Raw genomic sequence first — 20,519 nt, forward strand, 5'->3', positions numbered from 1 at the left:
TGCTTGAATTAAACCATATTAATTTTGGTGTGCTTGTTTTACCTATATTTTTGTGGGGGAAAAGTCTTCATAAATTTATTAAGTGGGTTTCCACTCTCATCCTTAATAGTATTAACTTCAAAGCAGTTGGGGTGTTAACGAAATATTAAAAAGGAAAAAGAAAACTACTTATTAATGTTTCTTTTTTTTCTTACAAAGTATCTGTATGACACCAACATTAAAATGGGTTGTATTTAGTTCAGTTGCAAACTAAAAGTCTAAATATATTTTTTAATCAAACCATTTTCTTTCACTTCAACATCAAGATATGTCATGAAATGAGAGGCGAAACTAGTTTTGAATCTGTAAATTTAATGGCAAAACTAGTCCCTTGTTTTATTGCCTTTAGTCCGCATTAACTAAAAATTGGCAATAAATACGATAGTTTAACTTCATAAAAACTAATTATAAGCGATAAAAATAAGCTGACAAACTAAAAATTCAAAAAAAATTCTAAGAATAAACAAAACTCAAAATCTAAAATTTGATAGGAATTAAAAAAATTATTTAATCCTAAATAATTTAAACATATTTAAATCATCCTTCAATGAAAAATATATTGATCAAATATTAAATAAATAATATGAAAAATGATTAACTGTTTTATTTCATTACTAGTATTAATTTTCATTAACATTTTTTATCTTATAATTTTAACGAAATTTAAATTATATATCCGCTAAATCTATTTTCTGACGTAGTCCAGGGTTTATATAAAATTAGTTAGAGAATTAATGGTAACCAGTATTTAATTAACCCATATGTATTGCACGGGTCAAATTTAATATATAAATTATATAATTATAATTTTTTATTAAAAAATTGAAAAATTATTCTTATAATATCATATAATTAAATTAAATATATATCAAATGATCTCGATAACATTTAATGAATTTTTTTTTATAGAAGAACATTAAATTAAATATATAAAATACAACAATTATTACGTGCATATTCCTTCTTAGACGAGTTTACAATAAAGGACAGAAATATGGAAGAGAGTTCAATATCTGGTGCTGAAATATTATTGAGATCAAGATCAAGCACATTACTAGGCCTTATTAACTTGAACAACAACTTTTCCAATATTAGAGCTAGAGAACAAGGAGGCCAAGCTATCCAAAAAGCTCTCGATTCCAATGTTTATTTTATTCTTGGACGTAACCTTGCCCTCTTTTATGTATCCTTCCATTTCTTTAGCAAAATCTTCAAAACGATGCCAATACGATTCCAGCATAAAACCCTCCATCCTCACCTCCTTGCCCACCATATTCAAAAGATTCCTCACGCCTTCTCTTTCAGTCCAAACCTGCTCCAACATTGACTATTATTAGTAATTGAAAAACCAAAAGTTATGATAGACTCAAGATGCTATTCCATCAAGCTACCATTAAAGCTACAAAGAAAACTATAAAGAAGATAAAATAGAACAACTCAGATTTTTCACTGATACTTCAATAGTGTGCAGACTTTACATTAAATAGTAACTCTAATGGATGACAACCATACATGTGTCATCATTTAGTATTTTTAGGAAAATAAAATAAAAACAAAAAATATTAAAAGAATAATGTCTAGATTATTTAGTGTTAAAAGTCACCTATTAGGATCTTTCTAGACCCATCCTATCAACTTACCTAGATAACTTGTTGAGTTAAGCAAAAATATGACTTTCATATCAAGCTCTATGGAAGTTTATCTAGCCTTATAATAAAAGTACCCAAGAAAGTGTTTGGCAAAATCTATAAAATGTCACCCATGGCCCTCAAATATTTAATTTTTCTTTTAATTTGCTCTAGTGGTTTTATAATGAAGATTAATAAAATAAGCTTATTGAACATAACAATATAAATTCTCTTACAATGAACATTCTTATTTAATAGTACTTAGTTAAGTTATTTAATTATCTAAATAAATCCATGTATGTATTTAAGTAACGAAGGGTACTATATATAGCCCCAATTCACCTTATTATATTGAGATATCATCCCGCAAAGTGGTATCCTTGCATACTTGTTGACATGGTTAAGTACAGATTCGAGCATTTTACCGCCAACATTATCAAGGTAGACATCAATGCCATCGGGAAAGTATCTGCACATTACAGATGAAATCTTAGAAAACTTCATTCAAACAACTAAATAGTTATATAGTATAATATATCCTTCTGAGAATGCAAATTTATGTCAATCTTTTAGGTGCAAATTTATACTTAATAAACAGTCATCTGAGAGGTAACAGGGTGCCTTATGGTGGCAGTCTTAGTAGGAAGAATGGAGAAAACCATCAAGTTTTTCCTTTGAAGTATATGCGATAGTCCTTCAAACATTGTCACCAAATTACTCAAAGAAACAAAATGTCAATATATCAATCTTTCAAAGATTTTAACAAAATTAATCATTTAAAGAATTAATATGTCAACAACTAGTTTTTTTTTTAATTTAAATACCATTATATTACTCCTTAAAGAATACAATTAAAAATGGTAAAAAAAAAATTAAAGATATAATTTGGTGACAAATTAAATCTTGAAAAAAAAATCTAGAGTATCACCTTATTAATCATGATAGAGGACTAAAGTGATAACAAAAAGAATTTTGAGACACTAATTTGGTGACAAGTTAAATTTTTAAAATAATAATTTGATGACAAAGTCATCTTTGAAAACTAAAGTAGTAAAAAAAGAAAATAAGATTAATTTAATGACAATTAAAAAGAACCTAACATGATGACACATAACTTTGAAGAATCAAATTGAGAGTACTGTATTACTTGCTTAAAGCGGCATCAAAATCTGATTCCTTATTGTAGTTGAATCCATCATCATACCCAAATTCCTCTTTAATGAGCTTCACCTGATCAGAAACCAACCATTGAGCTATAAGTTGAAAGTAATATGAAAGCCTAGAAAGTTAAGGAAAGGGGATAAAAATGTTACTATTTATATTTAATCATAATACCATTAAATATATATTGTTTCTCTACACGCTTCTGCCCTTATGGCTGTGTCAGGCCAGACTTAAATCAATTCAAATTTAACTTTGTATTTTGATTTGGTTTTTCTCAAACCCGACGTGCCATGAAATGTCTAATGCATTTAGCCACACGATATTTACCTAAAACATATGGTTTTAAATATTATGTATAATGAAGTTTAAAAAGTTGTCAAAAAAATATTTAAAAGTAAAAATAATAAAATAAAATCAAGAAATATTTTACATTATCTATTAAAAGAAAATTAGATTAGTATAAAAATATTATATTGTAAAGAATTTCATGTACATATTATGTACGTGCTAACTAGTAGTATTATATTAATGATGTAATGGTAAATTATCAAATTGAATAAGAAAGTTGAACTAGTGGACTAGTTTCACTTGATACACATCACATAAAAAGCTTGTTCGAAATAGTAACATTATCAGCCCACAATTTAGGATTTGTTTGTTTTAAAGTTAGCTAGATAGAATTGATTTTAATAAATTTAATATTGAATTACTAAATACTGTTGGAAATATGTGTCTAAATCAATTTTAATCATAAATCTTTCATTAGAATGTGTGTTATGGTGGAAAAAATTGATTTTACTGTATAACTAATCACTGATCCAACTCTATCTGGCTCAAAAATACGATCACCTACATGACAAATTATGAAAAATATAGGTATAATAAGATTTATGATTGGATAAAAAAATAAAAAAAGATAAAATATAAAAGATGTTGATGGGATGTTTAAAATAGACAGATATTTGTGTATCATTACTCTAATCATATTTGACGGCTCACAGCATGCAAATATTAACATTTTAATAAAAAAGCACGTTTCTAGGCAATATGATCAAGTTGAAGTAGAACTTTTTTTCTCGCAAAATAAAATTGATTTCAAAAGGAGCAATTTTTTTAACTATTTTATTGATGAAACTGATTCTAAGTCTGATGCCTATAAATTATATTTAAATATAACTATATTTACATGATAAAAATAACTCTATTTCATCATTCAAATAAAAGTAATACAATTTAATTTTTATGTCCTGCATAAAAAAATATATTGTCAACTAATCAAATCAATTTATAGCTATGACTTAGTTAGTAAACAAATCAATAAAATAATCATATATGATGACTTGTAACATGACAGATTAAAAATTCTTTACACTAGTTTTTCCTTTACGAAAATTTTCTTTAAATATCATTTCTAAACAATCTTATTCTTTTTATAACATCAATTTTCTTCAAACCAATTATTTTAATATTTTTAAATTAAATTTATGACGATATAGCCCAGACAGATTCAATTCAAAGTGAGTGTGGCCACCTAACAGGCCCAATTTGACGACAGTACTATAGTCTATATAGTACGGGGCCAGCAAATAGGCCTGGGCAGGTAAGTGGGGCTTCGTTTCCTCAAATTTGAAAGATGACGAAGAGCCTTTAAAAAGGAAATAGCTGAACGACGGAAAAATTCACAATCAATGATAACCACAAAAAAAGCATAGAAAAATGTACAAGATTTCATCCTTTTAATTGAGTTTTTTTAACGTGGAAATTGACCAGATCACGTGGAGAAAAAAATGAATCCCAACGGTCCAAACCAAAGAACAATTGTGTTGATCATGTAAAGATTTATTTTCAATAATACTTATTTCAGAAATTTAATTGAAAATTGAATCATTTTCTTTTTTCAGATGCAATAATGAAGATAATAGCATTCATTTTCTGTACAGGAAAAAGAGGAGCTCCCGTGATGCACGTGCTGGTGGGCATAATAATAATAAAAGTTTTTTTAAAAAAAAGCATTTCAGTAAAGTTTACCTTTTCGTCGGAGCCAGTGCTTCCGATGACCCTACAACCTCGAATCTTAGCTAACTGGCCAGCACTCATACCAACCGCACCGGACGCAGCAGATATGAACACATTCGAACCAGGCTTTGGGTCTCCCAGAACCACTATACCCACCCACGCCGCAAACCCTGGCACCCCTGCACGCATCACATATATAATAAACTAAAAATACTTCTATTAAAAGAAAAAAAAAAAACTGTGTTATTTACAATCTATTTGAAGTTTTTCTATAATCTTAATCGAATAACTTAACAAGACCTAAAATATAATTAAAATTATTTACTAATTACTTGCAAGGAATGGAATGAATGTTCTTAATTGAGCATAAATACCTAAGGCACTTAGATAATCCGGCAGCGAAATTCCACTAGCAGCGTCAATTTTTCGAATTACACGAGAGGAGGGTAAGATACAGTACTCAGCCACTGGCGCAGAAGGAGTTAATATAAGATCACCCTCCGTGTACTTGCTGTCTTTAGATCCTATTACCCTGCCAACTCCATATGCTGTAATCACCTAAAATTAATCCAAAATAATTATTATCTAACTGAAAAATTCAATACAAATATATATTATGTTATGTTATTATAGTACCTCGTTGAGTGGATATTGCTGAATGTAAAGACCGTCGAGGGTGCCGGTGAGTCTGGTGCGAAGGTAGGGGTCTACGGAGAGAAAGAGGATCTGGAGGGACACGTGGCCGTCGGGGATTGAATCAGAGGATAATGAGAGAGCGACGGTGCGGAGTTTCAGATTATCGGAATTTGGTACACCGTGAGGGGAATATGCAGCTAAGTACCATTCTCTGCTTTCTACCACGCTTCCCATGCTTTAATAGAATGATTGATTCACAAGTCGCAAGGGAGCACAACTCCTTTTAATTTATAGAACTGGTAAAAAAAAAAAATAAGCTCTAAAAGGAAGACTTGAACTTTCGACCCTGTGATACAGAGTCACATGCTCTAACCAACTGAGCAATCGCAGCACATGACATTAATGTTTGTTTTATTTTTTAAATATAATACTATATAATACACCAGTCAACCTTCATGCCTACAGTTTCTTTTTCTACAATTTATTTATGCAGACAACTCCAGTTTAATTCAGAGAATTTTGGAAAAATTTACTGTATCATACCGATTAAAATGTAAGGAAATGTGTATTTATTAAGAACGATTATATATGGTTTATAAAAAAAAAATGGCCATGAGCTGAATTAACGTTTCCAATTAAAATTTGTGCTTGGGCCATCGACATATTTGGACTCTCTTCAAACTTAGGCATAGTTTATCCATTAGATTCCGTTTCTGCTTTAGATTAACAGAAGCAAGCCTAGACATGTTAATTAAAGAATGTTTGGTAAAAGTTAACAATTAAACTAACTTAAAACGTAAAATTACATTAAAAAACATATTTAGAGATTTTGTATAAAAAAATTATTTCTTCAAACCAAAAAATGTATTTTTAAGTAATTGCAATTTTAGGTTTTTTAATAAATTATGAATCCTTACTAATTATGTTGAGTAAATCATAAATTTTACAAGAAATATTAAGGATTTTACTTTGGTTAACTTGTCAGTTTCATGACAAGTCTTTCTAATTTTCAAATCCGTTGTTAGGTTAACTAGTTTCTTAGTCAAAGTTAAGACTTCCAAATTTATTGAATTATAAATGTGAGATAAAATCTTATATTGGATATAAATGAGAAAGTTAAACACTATAAGTAAAAAAAAGACTCAAATTTAAATCTTAAGTTTTGAATTAAAATCATATTCATTTTTATAATTATTTATGATTCATTGATTAAATATTTTAAGTATTTATTCCCTCAATTGCACATTAATTAGTATCATCCGATGGTTCGACCAGTTCAATACACAAGTTTATCATGCTTGGTCACGCTCATGAGGTCACACTAATAGAATAAAACGGGATGCAGAATTCATGGCACGAACTACTAACTAAAGAAAAGAAAGTGATGTTTTGACTCCCCCCTTTCTTTCTTTCTTGATAGTACTTTACATTTCAAGTTAAGGAGAATTAAGATTCTATTGAACTGAAAAAAGAAAAGATGAGCGCAACTCACTCGAGCACATGCATTGAATCATACAATTAAACAGACTCCGTTTTTCTTATTTTGGTGAACAACATATTCTAATAAATGAATAAAGGATACAAACTACAGAGTTACGTGGACAAAAGATTATGTTAAACCAAATTCTAAAATCAAACTTTAGGTAAGAACTAAGAAGGGAATGGGATAATCATTCATTTTTTATCCCAATACTAACTATGTCATAAAAAAGAAAGGAAAGAAGGAAAGATATTGACAAAGAAATTAAATTAACAAATTAATAATTAACATTTATAGTTAAAAAGAAAAAAAAAACTGTCATAAAGTTTACGGGATATTTAGTTTTGGTTAAGGAAAGTTACATTCAATCATTGTTGATAGAAGCGCACAGGTATATCATCTACTCAGGATCTTTTGTTAAATGCACGCATCTGATTAATTTAAGGTTATTATATCTACTGAACAAAAAGGACGCTATATATCATCATGCACAAAGGGCTACGACCCCTTGTCCATTGTCTGTAAATACTCTTTTTTTACAACCTCAAGAAGAAATGCATCTTTAACACAGTGTCGTCACTCTACCATATTTTAACTTGGGCATTAGAGTTTTTGCAGGTACACACCAAATCTGTCATAGACTTGAAGTAGGAAGACATAACTGTTCTCTAGCACTCACTATATATACACTACAAAAGATTAGTGTTAAATACTTCGTCAAACTAACTATTCTTAGTCCTCCTCAACACAGTGCCTTAGTATGTGTCATGACATCATTATATGATTAATAAACATAGGAGCTTCATGATACCATACCTAATTGCATGCTTGCATAAACCTACAATGAACGAAACTATTGCATTGTAAGCCTTAATTAGTCTCTTTCTCTATAAATTATCTCTTAACGCATGAAATAAAATTTCAAGAATCAAATTTGTGGTCTTAAATGATATCATTAAATTTATTAAAATATGAGCAATATAATTTTAAGAAACATGTAATTTGCGCATACTATTTAGTAAGGACTTATTTACTCAGACAAATACTTTTTATTTTATTTTGTTCACTTTTTAATTTAAAATTTTCAACTTAATTTTGTTTTATTTCTTGATCTCAAATTAAAGATTTATTTAATAAATGGTGAAAATATTTTTCCTTATTTTTCTTACTATATGTACAATTTTTTAAAAACATAAAATAAAAAAAATGCTAAGAAGGCACTCTTTGACACATTATTATGAACACATTCTTACTTATTAATTGAAATTTATTAAACATAACAAAATTTTGAGAATCTCACATCACATTATCACATTTAATGTTTTTCCATAATGATTTTATAATTTTAAATAAATTTTAACTTATTAGAAATGATGTATTTGAAGGAGTGTATTAGAGAGTATACCATTAACATCTTTTAAACCTAAAGTAACATTTCAATAGTCAAAGTTATAAAAAAAATGAAAATGAAAACACAAAAGTGCAATCCATTTTCTCTAATTCCCAATACTGACCCTAAATGATTTTATCCCAAGGTACTTAATTAATCGAAACGTGCCACTTGTGCGGCCGTGACGGAAGAGTATGCATCATGCTAGGAAGCAACAGTGAAAGAAGGTGCCGGTGGATGCTATTCAAACCCTGCGGAGGAGCATTCATCGTTTATTTCCAAACAAATACAAGTCCAACTGTGCCAAGTGTAGGGTAAGTTTTCGTATAGTCATGCCTCCATAATCCTACACCTTACACCTCATCTAGTCCTTCCAAACACCCCTTATAACACTTCTCTTTCTTACCCCATTATTTCCATGTCTAAACTTGTTACGTCACTTTTTCAAAAAATTATTTCATAATCATAAAAAAATTAATTTATTTTCGTGGAGACTTTAAATATAGAGAATTTCTATGTTATTGCCGGAAAATAAATAATATCGAAGGAGAAATTATGTCACCATGTTTTCTTTGCTGTATCATTGAGGAGACTTGTGGGGCCTATCTAGTTCTGTGGCTTACTTGCTTTATAGTGTTTAAAAAAATCAAAAAACGTGGCTCCTTAGTGAGTTCTCTATAAAAACCTGCAGAAGATAGAAAGTGTGGCACGCAAGCAAGCACGTAAACACATACAGAATACAGAATATCTAGGTTGGAGAGGTAAAGAAGTGGGAGATTTGAGAACCAGTTTTTGTGGCAAAAAATGGCTCGGTGCATCTCTACAAGAGTTGAGAAAGGTCATCAACGACAATGTTCGAGCTTTGGAAGAAGGAGATTCTCTGCTACGTTGAAAGAGTACAGAGGCAGGTTTTACATACTCAGAAGATGCCTAGTCATGTTATTGTGCTGGCATAAATATGAATGACACGTTATTGTATATGGTGCTTTTGCATGCTGGCTTAAGCATAATGCGGTTTAAACCCTTGCTTTAGCTCTTAGAAAAGAAACTATTTAGTATTAATATTTATATATTTATCGTTAGCTGATCTATCTAGCTAGTATAATGTATAATGATAATTAAGATGTACTTTTTTATTGGCAAAAAGATTTAAAGTTTAAACCCTATACTTTTGATGTTAGCCACACTGATCTAATAGTTAATTTCAATTTAAATAGATTATCTCGTAATATATTTATATATATCGAATAGGTTGTCTCTTAATATATAAATTATCACTAAATTTAGCTTATAAAAATGTTCTTCATTTTAAAAAGTCTCATTCTCAAAATTCTAAATATGTGGAGCGGTGGTACTGGTGTTATATCATTACCAATTCGAAGGTTGGAAATTACTCCCCTCGCTCCCTTCTTCTTCTCATTGACGTGGTGTATGCATGGAGGCTTGCAGCACTATTTAATGGCGCAGTGTAGTGTAAGTCCTTCTCCCATGTAGTGCCTACCTGATATATCATATATTTTTATGTGTGTATATATATATGCCGGGATGTGTATGAAAGCAAGAGTGGAACCCAGCAACTCTCTTTATGGTTATAGTTTTGCTTCAATTGCACCCTGCAAGTCTTTTCGTTTTTGTGTTGTAACAATATAGTGTCAATATTAATCTGCATATATATAACTAGGCAATTTTATTCGAACTCACCCGACATGTCTTCAGACCTGATATATATTATAGATACAAATCTGGGTATGTATTTTTTTCTTTATCTTTACGGTCTGAGATGTGTTAGTTAATTCAAAGGAATCATCAACTCTGATGAAAAGTCGTTTGCATAAGTTATTATTAATGATTCGTAATTTACATAAGAGTAAGCTCTTTCTTCGATATTCAAAGATATATAGTTCTTTGACAGTAAAATGTGAAAAGAATTATTCCTTTAAGGAAAAGGACATGAATATAATGTGTCTGAATGGAGAAGACTTTATTGGAAAAAAAAGTAAAATCCATTTTTGTAATTTTTACGTCTTGGATGTTAATCCAATAACTTCCTACTTAAAAAATACCTGTTTCCGAGAAGAAAAAAAAAAAAGAGATATGAGTAAAAGAGATAGCCACCCTTACAAGATAACTATCCTCTAACCCAAAGTAAACGTCCAACAGAATTGTACCAAAAAACTCACCCTAATAATCGGAATTTAATCAGATACGGACACACGGTTCTTATTGGGTATATTAGCTCAATTATTTTAAAATCTAGACCTAATCCAGTTATGGCTTGGGTATAGAGTTAATTCATCAAAGGATTGTTCAGTTTGAGAAAGAAAGAAAACAAAGAAAAATGAAATAATTTTTTAGACTATTTAGTTGCAAAAATGAAAAAAAATAATATCTTTCTATGGTTTCTTTATATAAAAATTAAAAAAAAAAAAACAAATCATGCGCATTTAAATTAACATAAATATGTTCATTTAAAAAAAACATAAATATGTTAAAGAAAATATTTTATTTTTATATCTCATAAACCTTCCATCTCTCCCATCTCCTATATGTTATCATATTTTGTTTATATAGGACCCATGTGATAAGTTATGATCTTTCTCTTTTTTTACTTAATCGTTTCGTATTCAACAAAAACTAACAAAGGGAAAATTTTGTCTAGAAATATAAATTTAGATAATATGCATGACTAAATCATAAATTTTAAAATAAAAAATAATGTTAAGAGGTATTTCATATTTTACTTTCTCAAAAGAAATATGTCAATAATAAAAAAATAATGTTGTACAGAAAAAAATTAATAAAAAAAGTACAAGTTATTCTAGAATGCTCTACACTAAATTATTATGCGTGCCTCTACCCAAAAATTGACCAGACCAAGGATTGTTCTAGAATATTCGTATTCATATCGCGGTCCCACTTATTCAATAATAATCTTGAATAGGCAAAATCAATAATTAGACACGCTCACTTTCCTGATTTTTTATGGAGGAGCACACGGGGATAGCACCTTTTTTAGAATTAATTTTTTCTATTTAATTATTTATACAATTAAACGAACAAGTTAACATTTCTTTTACGATTTTGTGTTCCTCTTATTAAAATTAAACTAAACTAAATTAAGGATGGTATATAAAATGGGCCAATTAGTCCATTTTGGTCTATCCAATCAAAAATGGATTGAGATAGACCGGTTCTCTTTAGATATACGTTTTAAAAAGTACAACCTACACCATTTGTGGTTAGTTTTAATGGGCTAACCCACTTAAAAAAATTTAGAAAAAGGATAAAATTTTAAAATTAAAAAAAACAAAGAAAATAGTTAAAAGTTTTCCAGGTTAGGATCTGCTTATTTAATTAAGAATTTTAAACTATTGAATCTACCTGCTCTAACTGCTTTATGTCCAATACTGATAACAACAGAAAAAGAAAATAAGAGAAACACGTATATTTTCATTCATCATCTCCTAACTTAAAATACCGAGTTTTAAACATATTATGATATTATTAACCGAGGTCCTCACTTTATCGACAACAAGATTCAAACTAGACCAATCTTGATTCGCATGTTTGCCTTTTTCTTTATTATACAAGAAGAGTTGCAAATTGTCCTTGTTACTATTTCTGATTTTCCTTTGCACTTGTCGTTTACACGATATATATATATATATATATATATATATATATATATATATATATATATATAATGTTATTTTCATACATGGAAAGACAGAAAGGGAAAACTCATTCACAACAAGAAATAATTCATAGATGCACATATATAGTTTATTTATTTAATTGCTAGAATGACCCTACTTATATTTTTTACAATTTTTTTGAGAAAAAGCATCAATAATTTTCCAATGTCTTGTTTATTTCGAAATTGCAATTATATACGGTAGGTGGAAGAAGGGTATAAGTAGGGCAATTAATGGCGGATATGTTGGGTAGGGACATCATTAAGTAAAAATATATAATTTAAAATTTAAATCTCAAGTCGACCCAAATATAGGGTAGCCATAACCAGGGGCGGAGGGATGTTTACTAGTGAAGGGCAGTTTTGTAAATCATTAATTGTATTATAAATAATTGTAAGTAAATCAATAAGTAAAACACTGCTAATGGTGTATGCAATGCGTTCCGTGATTCATTTCAGCTGCAAATAGAATTGTCCATGCTAGTTTTGTCTTCAAACCCAAAATAGAAAAATAATTTTTTATTTCATAAATTTTACTGTCAATATTATTTTATAATATTTAAATTAAATAGATATCATTAATGATAATTATTCTACAAGTTGAATGCAATGCAGCTAAAATGCAAAATGGCCAGTCGCACAAGTAAAATAATCCTTTTCTAATTTATCTAAGTATTGAATCTTAAAACAGAAATTGATGTCCTTTTTATCATGTCAGTAAACCGTAAATATAATAGTTTCTTATTAGATTATTAGTTGCATTTATTATTCATCAAGTTATTACATATCCTTGAATCCTCAAATATATAAAAAAGTTCAAAGCTAAAACTATTTTTTTTAAGTCTTGTTAACAAATGTTACAAATCTTCTTAATAATTTTTAATAATAAAACCTCCTCAAACATGTGCCTTCTTCAATTAATTATATTTGAAAGGACGAAAGGATTATCATAATTTTCTAATCTTGTTGCTGCAATTTTTCTTTAACCCTTAATTTGAAGGAAATTTACTATTTCTTTGACCAGTTATTATGTATGTTAGGTTTACGGGAGACGGTGTTAATTTTTATTCACATCTGTTATACATTAACTAAATTTAATTATTTTAATTTCTGGTATTGATTTTGTTTATTATGCAAATCATCAAAATAAGCGTTTTGCAACAAAGTATCCCCCCCTAAATTTAAGTCTCGCTCCGTTAAACCCCCACATTTTTTAAGTCCTTCTCAAGAGTGAAGCCCAAAGTTGGTGTAAGATCAAAAGAAACTACTCGTATCAACATTCTACTAATTCTAGTGTTAATTATGGGAACTATTTTTCCTGTTAAATTCAGGTAAGATTTGTAATATATTTGTTTAAATTTAAGTTTGAAATGAGAGAGGTAAAATTATTCAAAACAAAATGTATATTGTATAGTATAAATGTTTATTTTTATATAATTAAAATTTATAATAAATATTTTTTAATATATAAATTATATAATAATTGAATTTCGTAATAAATAAATATCTTGACTGTATAAATTCTATTTCAGATTTATAATGAAATAATGAATAATTTAAACTGCTGCATAAGATTATTTTCAACTATTGAAATTTTTAAAAACACTATTGAAAATTAATTTAGAGATAGAAATAAAGATAAAAAGGAGAATAGTTTAAGATGATGAAAGGAAAAAAAATAGCTAGTGTTAAGAACAGTGTACGAAATATACCCTCCAAATAGGAGGAGTGAAAACAAATAAAAGGAAAAAGAATTCTTATTCAAAATCCTGTGGTTTTCCAATTAATTTTCGTTGTTTCGTTAGTATTCCTGTTCAGAAATGCACATGCCATTATAAGTCATGATTATAGTTTTTCTCCCTTTTTCTCTTCTAATCTCCTTTCCAAGACATTGTTTTGAGTCTGTGGGACACAATGCTCAAATTTTTAAGGAATTTTTTAGCTGAATCTTATAGTAATTAAATATTTGGTTCTGCACATGTGTTCTGCTACTAGCTGCAGTGAAGTTGCAACATACTACCGTGTTAATTAATGAAAACGGGAATTTACTTATTACCTTATGTGTCTTCTTGGCACAAATGGTAGGCAAAAGTAGTAAGCCTTATTCTAACTTCTAAGTGGATGTTTTGGTTTACGGTTGCAAGCAAATGTTGGTTGCAAAAAGACTTTTACAAAAACATCTACATCCTTCCTTCTGCTTTCAATTTCTGTTGGTCTGTTAAATTTTGTCTCAAAATTCATACACAGTAAGTTGAATGGTAAGTCAAACATGCTCCTAGAAGGAAAAGGATAGTTGCAACTTCAACAACATTTCCTGTACCCCTTTCTTTACGCTTATGGTTTTAATTTGATTAATTAATAGTACTTTTTTACTACTTGTACCATGTCCGTTGGGTAGGGTAGTTGGGTCCACCATCTTGGTGCCAGTAGAGAGCTAAATCCCTAAACTTGTAATTTTCTCACTTTGGACTTTTCTAAATCGTTGACCCAAAAAAAAAAACTTTTTCCATCCAATGTCACATGGCCACTGAAGCACCTAACTCCACCATATATTTGTTTTGTTTGTTTTAAACCAATTGCTTGCAATTTTCAACACCTTTAATGACTTACAAAACATACACTACTTCAGAAAAAAGGTAATACAAATAATTTAGGAAATGCAGACTTTCTCCGGCAGATACCAGGTCCAATGTGTTTAGGTTTTTATATTCATGGCAATTCAAAGGTTTGAATTGGCAATGGCCTAGTTGGAACTTGGAAGATTTTGGGACTTCCCTTTTTACATTGGTGTGGGAATTGGGATCCATTTAATGTTTGGTATTTTATGTTGGGTGGCTCCAATAAAATTAGTATTTGGTAAAAATAACAATTGCTTTCTAATGTTTGGAGTTTATTAGATATATATAACTAATAAGACAACAAAAAAGTGGTCAGTCACCTAGCTTAGTGAATTTGCTCTTATGGAATTACATATTCTATACCGTGCCAAATGTAGAATATGACTAGTACTCACAGCTTGGCCAAATGGAAAGCTCAGAAGTAAATGAAAGGAAAAGAAGCAACAACCAACCAAATCTATATCTACATTTATTAGGAGCTTGATAGGTATATGGAACTATTAACACATAGAGTGTCCCTTCAAGCATCAAAGAATTGGTGGGGTGGGACTATCCCATGCTTCCTACTATTCTGGCAGTTACCATGGTCAATCTCCTTTATTAAAATGCAGAAGGGCCATGGGGAAAGTCCTTTTTTTCTCTTTCTTTCTTTTTTGTTTTTTTTTATTTTTCTCCCCTCCCCTCTTTCCTTCGCCTCTCGTGTAAAATGAAAATTCTCTATACTTTACCAAAACTATGCAAAAAGAAAAAAAGAAAATTCTCGCAGCCTAGTTGCATAGCTGTGTGGTTATTTCCTCCTGAGTTAGGAAGAACTCCTAGCTGCCATGCCACTTAGAAAGAGGCATTCCACAAGGCTTTCTCACCTTCACCACATCTCTTGTGAACCTCTTTGATCCTTTCAGCAGACCTGCAAATTCCGCTGCACGTCCAATCAAATGAAGCAACACAAACATTGCCTGCCTGTGCTTTCCATTCACAATCTGAAAGAATTACCAACTCAAGAATTTCAAAATGTAGACAATTACTAACAAATAAACAAACCAAATAAATAATGAAGTGATATTGTGATAATATAAAAAGTTAAACTACTCAATTGATTCCTATAATTGTCCTCATTTAAGTTTTAGTCCTTATATGAAAAAACTGCAAATTTTAATCTATACATATAGATAAAAGTTAATTTTTTATCCTTGGTATTTAACACTAGAGAAAACTTTCTGGAGTGTAAAACCACTACAAAATCATTCTGATGGTGATAAACTGCTACAAAAAATTGTGTTAAGACTAAAGCTTAAAATGATGACAACTATATGAAGATCAAATGAATAGTTTGACTTAATATAAATGATTCACATATACAAGTCAATATCATCTTTAAATGCAGGAAAAACCTTCACCTGGTGGTGTACCACAGCAGAGTCTTCGATCATCTATGTGGTCCACATCTAGTCCAATAAACCAAGAACCTAGTGAGACATCCTCATTGGCATACTTGTGGAGAACGTGCCTGAGACAAAGACATGCACAATAAGCCATCATGTGGATCACAATATTTGCACCACCATTTTAGTCCATAAATGTTATTTTAATTGCTTTTTCCCCCACAAGTGAGATGAAGCACTCACTTGTTATTTGAAATATATGTAGCCAGATCTTTTGAAATGGCATACAACTGTCCTGTGGCGTGGCGGAAGTACTTGTTTCCGGCCTCTCCAAATTTCCAGTATTCTGGTTCATGGTACCTTACCCCTCTGCAAGAAAGTGGCAAACTAAGAAGCTAGAAATGAAAACACTACATATTTATGACCCTTTCATGAAATAGCACAAGGATACAAGAATATGATTCTCACTTTTGAGAAAGAACAGGCCCAGATTTCATGCATCCTATGTACACCCGCGGTTTTGATCGATGTCTCAGTAGAGTTTGTCCCAGTGTCGCTGAAAAAGGATTGAATAGGGCATACTAAGAAAAATATTAAGATAGAAATTACATGATGCATACTAAGTATGTACGGAACATGAATCCATGGATGATAGTTAGTATGTGGAACTAGTTAAAAGGATACAACAATTTCAATTGCAAACTCCTCATGCAAGGTTAGATAATTAGAGATTGAGAAACTTTATATACCTATATTTACATGAACATCGTCATCAACTTTGATATAGAAGTCAGCATCCCATAAGTTAACAGCAGTGGCAAAGTATGTCTTTGTCTTTGCTGACAATTCAAGGTATCCTTCAACATGATCCTGAAAAATCAAAACAGAGGTTTGAAACTTGTTGCATTTCTTTTTTTTTATTTAATTTTTCCTTCAAATAAATGTGACCATGATATCTTATCAAGTGATTATTCAAGTAGAGACAAATGATAGAAGAGACAACGGGGAAAACAGCAATAAGACAAAGAGGATCATTACCAGTCTCAGGAAATCTCCATGCTTCCTATCTTCTGCTTCAATAGCTCTGTCTAAGATACCCCCTGATGTGGCACTGGTGAAAGAAAGAAAGAAAAAAGTTCAATTTACAATTCATTCCATACTAATAATACTCACAGATGAACCACAACGGTATCTGTATCAAATAGTATATTATGCTTCTTGGATATGTCACATAATGGCAACTAAATGATGGCATTTACAATTGAGATCAAAATACATACAAGAGATAGTTGGCATGGCTTACCTATGACCAATTACAAATCGGATGATAATTCCCTTTTCTTCCTCTAGCTTCTTTCTTTTCTCACCTATTTATCAATTATCAGAAGAACACATTATAAGAAACTACGGCCAATAAAATAGAACAAAAAAACAGAAAATAACTAGGAAACAAGGAACAAATATGAACCTTGTGGCATCCATGTCTCACGAACTGAGTCTCTTCTTTTTCTGCTGCTGAAAGCAGTGTTAATTCCTACGACCATTAGGTATCTTCTCCTACCAGATGATTCACTCATCTTGATATCTTCTGCTACCGGAGCACCACTTCGTATAGACTCCTGAGCTGCTTTTGCAGCAGCTAATTCCATCTCCAAGTTTGAAATAGTTTTGTCCAGGGTTCTACATTCCATGCAGTTACACATGTTTAGCATGAAAATACAAAAATAAAATAAAATTACAACACAACCAATGGTATATAAGTATAACTTACTGTATGGCATTTTGTGTCTTGAAAACCTCACTATAGATGCCTTTGGTTTCACGCTTCACTTCCTTCTCTTGCAACTAAGGAAAACCAGCACACAAACATAGGGATTTCATATGATTTACATCATGCACGAAACATTAAATTCAAATTATACTGTCTTTGATAACTACCACGCAATTATGGAAGAAGAAAAAAAGTAACAATTCTTACAATTCTTGAATTGCAACCCTCTGAAACTACATTCAATTTTTCAGCTTCCATAGCTGTTGTCCGTGCAAGTCCTTTAGGTTCAGGAATAGTCCACATCCTGTTACACATTTAAATTTCTCATAAGGACCACAATAACTGTAACAAAGTACACCACTGTAGGTACATAAACATGATACATGATAGTCAAATCAGAATCAAAGAACAAATAAATATGTCAAGTTGTTAGAGAAACTATGAACGTTGAATTACATTTCTTTAGTAACCACACTTTCATGGATCCATCATGTTTTTAATATGATGAGCAAAGACAAAAAAAAAAAGATGCAATAAAAAAAACTAAAGCAATCCCAAATACGTTGGACCATCAATGTATAGAAACAAGGCAGATCCCAAAATAAAAGATCCATCATGCAACGTTTCAACAACTTGTAAATATAAAAATAAGTGCTTCAGTTGCAACTACCGTGGGAAAGACTAAGAGTGTCAATCAATTATTACATGTCAGAGGTCTTCTTCACCATTGATTAGTGAGAATGATATGACACGGTATGATGTGAGCAACGCAGTAACTAAGATAAAACAGTATTTTTTTCAACCGTGAAAACTACTATTCAAATAAACTGGCTAATAGATTTGCGAACATCAATGGTGAAAAATGGACCAGGACTTGGAAGTGTTAACAAAAATTGACAGAGATTGAACTGAGGCATAGTGTTATTAAGAGCAGAATTGACAAGTCACTAGAATTTAGGAGTCAATCATATAAAGAAGAAATGGAAACTTAAACCGAAAATTGAAATGGTTTGGGTCCTTCATTCATACCAATTCAATTCAGATCCATTCTACTTCTTCTTTAAGTTTTTATGAACATAAGACTGGTGAGAAAAAATAGAGTTGACTTAAAAAAACTGAATTCATGAAAATTGTAGAGATTTATATATATACTCCCAAACTCGATGAATTAAACACTTGAAAACCAGCTGAAATTGTGTATGTATTATAAAGATCTGAAAACAGGAAATATAACATGAACAGGATTAAACAGAATCTATAAAATCTCTGAAGCAACTATCAATCAAAATTAGGAGACAGGGAAAAAAAAGAGAATTGATGTACCTGTTGGTGAAAAACATACCAGCACAGAAGCTTCCAACACAGAGAAAAATCATCCATTTCTGAGACATAACACTTTTAGGAAGCAGGTCTCCCCTGCTTTTCCAAGTCATTGTTTTATATAATTTTTTCAAACCAATCTTCCAGGTTTGCACTCAGAAGGCAAATACCATGTTCAAAATTATGAGCCAAATTGAAGAAACTTGAGAAGAGGCAATAAATGGTGCAGGAAAGGAAGAAAATTTGAAACTGGGCACCTTCGGAAAGAAGAAGAAGATATGGGGCGGGCAGAGGAACAGAGAGAGAAATAAGAACAGAGAGGTGCTCTGTTTTTTTTTACTTTGTTTGATCCTTTCTTTATCCTCTGCCACGCTATGCTATGCTTTGCTTTGTGTAATTGTGTTATTTTTTCTCTCTCTATTTGGTATGTGTGAGTGTGAGTCTTTGCATGTAAGAGACGTTGAACAACACAAATGAGAAGACTGACTTCCTAACCGCCCAGTTTTATAATACCATATTACCAAACGGTCCCTATCGGAGTCATCCTTAATTTAATGATACTTCAGTAACTGTTTCTTGCCCTCCATCTCCACACCCTTAAACGGACCAAGATGCTTTAAGACATACCACTAGTTCACTACTATGTCATGTTATAAAAAAACACACAAAAATTAAACCATATATCTTATTCAATTAATAATATTGAGACAAGAATATTATGAATTATTTTATCAATCACTTCTTATTATATATTATTTATTTTTTATTTTTAATAAAATTATCCTAAAATTACACTCAAGTGAGTTATGATTAGATAATAGTGTAAAATAATTTTGAAAAAAAATATTGACATACAATGTTAATTTACACCTTGAAAAAGAAAGAGAACAAAATGTATGTACATAGGTAACATGGATTGATAAGATGAGGGGGAAAAATAAGAATGTTAACTGGTAACATGGATTGATAAGAAGAGGGGAAAAAAATAAGAATGTTAACTGGTGTTTGAAATTTATGGATGTAAAAAAATCAAGACTCAATAATATTATATTGTCAATGTATTACGATTAAATTTTAACAAATTTTATGGTAATTATGAAAGTAAATAGATTATATATTAATAATATAAAAATTACTGTTATCTTATTATAACTGCCCATTCAAGTAAGTTTGTTAGTTTTTATAATAATTATTTTAAAAGTTATATCAATAAAAAAAATAGTCGTATCAAGCAAGTTTGTTATTAGTTTTTTGTTTTTGTTTGTAAAAATAATTATGAAAATGTCACAATTTATTTTTATCTTATTTTTTAAATAATTTGATGAATAAAATATTTAAAACATTAAAAATGTAATTATTTGTAAAAATGAGAAAAAAAATA

At 30.2% G+C, this 20,519-nt stretch overlaps 2 protein-coding genes across 5 annotated transcripts; both read right to left on the reverse strand.

Annotated features, from left to right (window-relative positions):
- Positions 1-926: 926 nt before the first annotated feature.
- LOC100793405 (2-alkenal reductase (NADP(+)-dependent)) lies at positions 927-5,933 on the reverse strand. Its single transcript, XM_003540251.5, has 6 exons — positions 5,484-5,933; positions 5,222-5,405; positions 4,860-5,026; positions 2,815-2,897; positions 2,010-2,136; positions 927-1,351 (listed from the first exon to the last, which is right to left on the reverse strand). The coding sequence occupies exons 1-6, from the start codon at positions 5,715-5,717 to the stop codon at positions 1,094-1,096; spliced, it is 1,053 nt and encodes a 350-aa protein (XP_003540299.1). The 5' UTR covers positions 5,718-5,933; the 3' UTR covers positions 927-1,093.
- A 9,177-nt stretch (positions 5,934-15,110) lies between these two features.
- On the reverse strand, positions 15,111-19,618 carry LOC100793931 (probable beta-1,3-galactosyltransferase 2). 4 transcript variants are annotated; one of them, XM_014765026.3, is made up of 11 exons: positions 19,161-19,618; positions 18,026-18,122; positions 17,819-17,892; positions 17,516-17,727; positions 17,351-17,414; positions 17,086-17,158; positions 16,797-16,917; positions 16,516-16,603; positions 16,291-16,434; positions 16,063-16,172; positions 15,111-15,645 (listed from the first exon to the last, which is right to left on the reverse strand). In XM_014765026.3, exons 1-11 carry the CDS (start codon positions 19,196-19,198, stop codon positions 15,497-15,499), a joined length of 1,170 nt encoding a protein of 389 aa, XP_014620512.1. In that variant the 5' UTR covers positions 19,199-19,618; the 3' UTR covers positions 15,111-15,496. The 4 variants fall into 4 exon arrangements, with proteins under 4 accessions (XP_014620512.1, XP_040863521.1, XP_014620511.1 ...); XM_041007587.1 differs by having other exon boundaries at positions 16,291-16,416; positions 19,161-19,617; XM_014765025.3 differs by having other exon boundaries at positions 19,142-19,617.
- Positions 19,619-20,519: the final 901 nt, after the last annotated feature.

The sequence above is a fragment of the Glycine max genome, chromosome 12, assembly GCF_000004515.6.
Source record: "Glycine max cultivar Williams 82 chromosome 12, Glycine_max_v4.0, whole genome shotgun sequence".
In the NCBI taxonomy this organism is placed as follows: Eukaryota; Viridiplantae; Streptophyta; class Magnoliopsida; order Fabales; family Fabaceae; genus Glycine; species Glycine max.

Excerpts from the sequence above, each read along its gene's own strand:
- LOC100793931 (XM_014765025.3), bottom strand. The coding sequence starts at position 19,251 with ATGACTTGGAAAAGCAGGGGAGACCTGCTTCCTAAAAGTGTTATGTCT. Across the intron at positions 18,123-19,141 it reads GGTATGTTTTTCACCAACAG|GATGTGGACTATTCCTGAAC; the intron begins GTACATCAATTC and ends AATGTGTAACAG. Across the intron at positions 16,918-17,085 it reads ATGGAGATTTCCTGAGACTG|GATCATGTTGAAGGATACCT; the intron begins GTAATGATCCTC and ends TTGATTTTTCAG.
- LOC100793405 (XM_003540251.5), bottom strand. The coding sequence starts at position 5,717 with ATGGGAAGCGTGGTAGAAAGCAGAGAATGGTACTTAGCTGCATATTCC. Across the intron at positions 5,027-5,221 it reads GGATTATCTAAGTGCCTTAG|GGGTGCCAGGGTTTGCGGCG; the intron begins GTATTTATGCTC and ends TGATGCGTGCAG. Across the intron at positions 1,352-2,009 it reads TGATATCTCAATATAATAAG|GTTTGGACTGAAAGAGAAGG; the intron begins GTGAATTGGGGC and ends ATGTTGGAGCAG.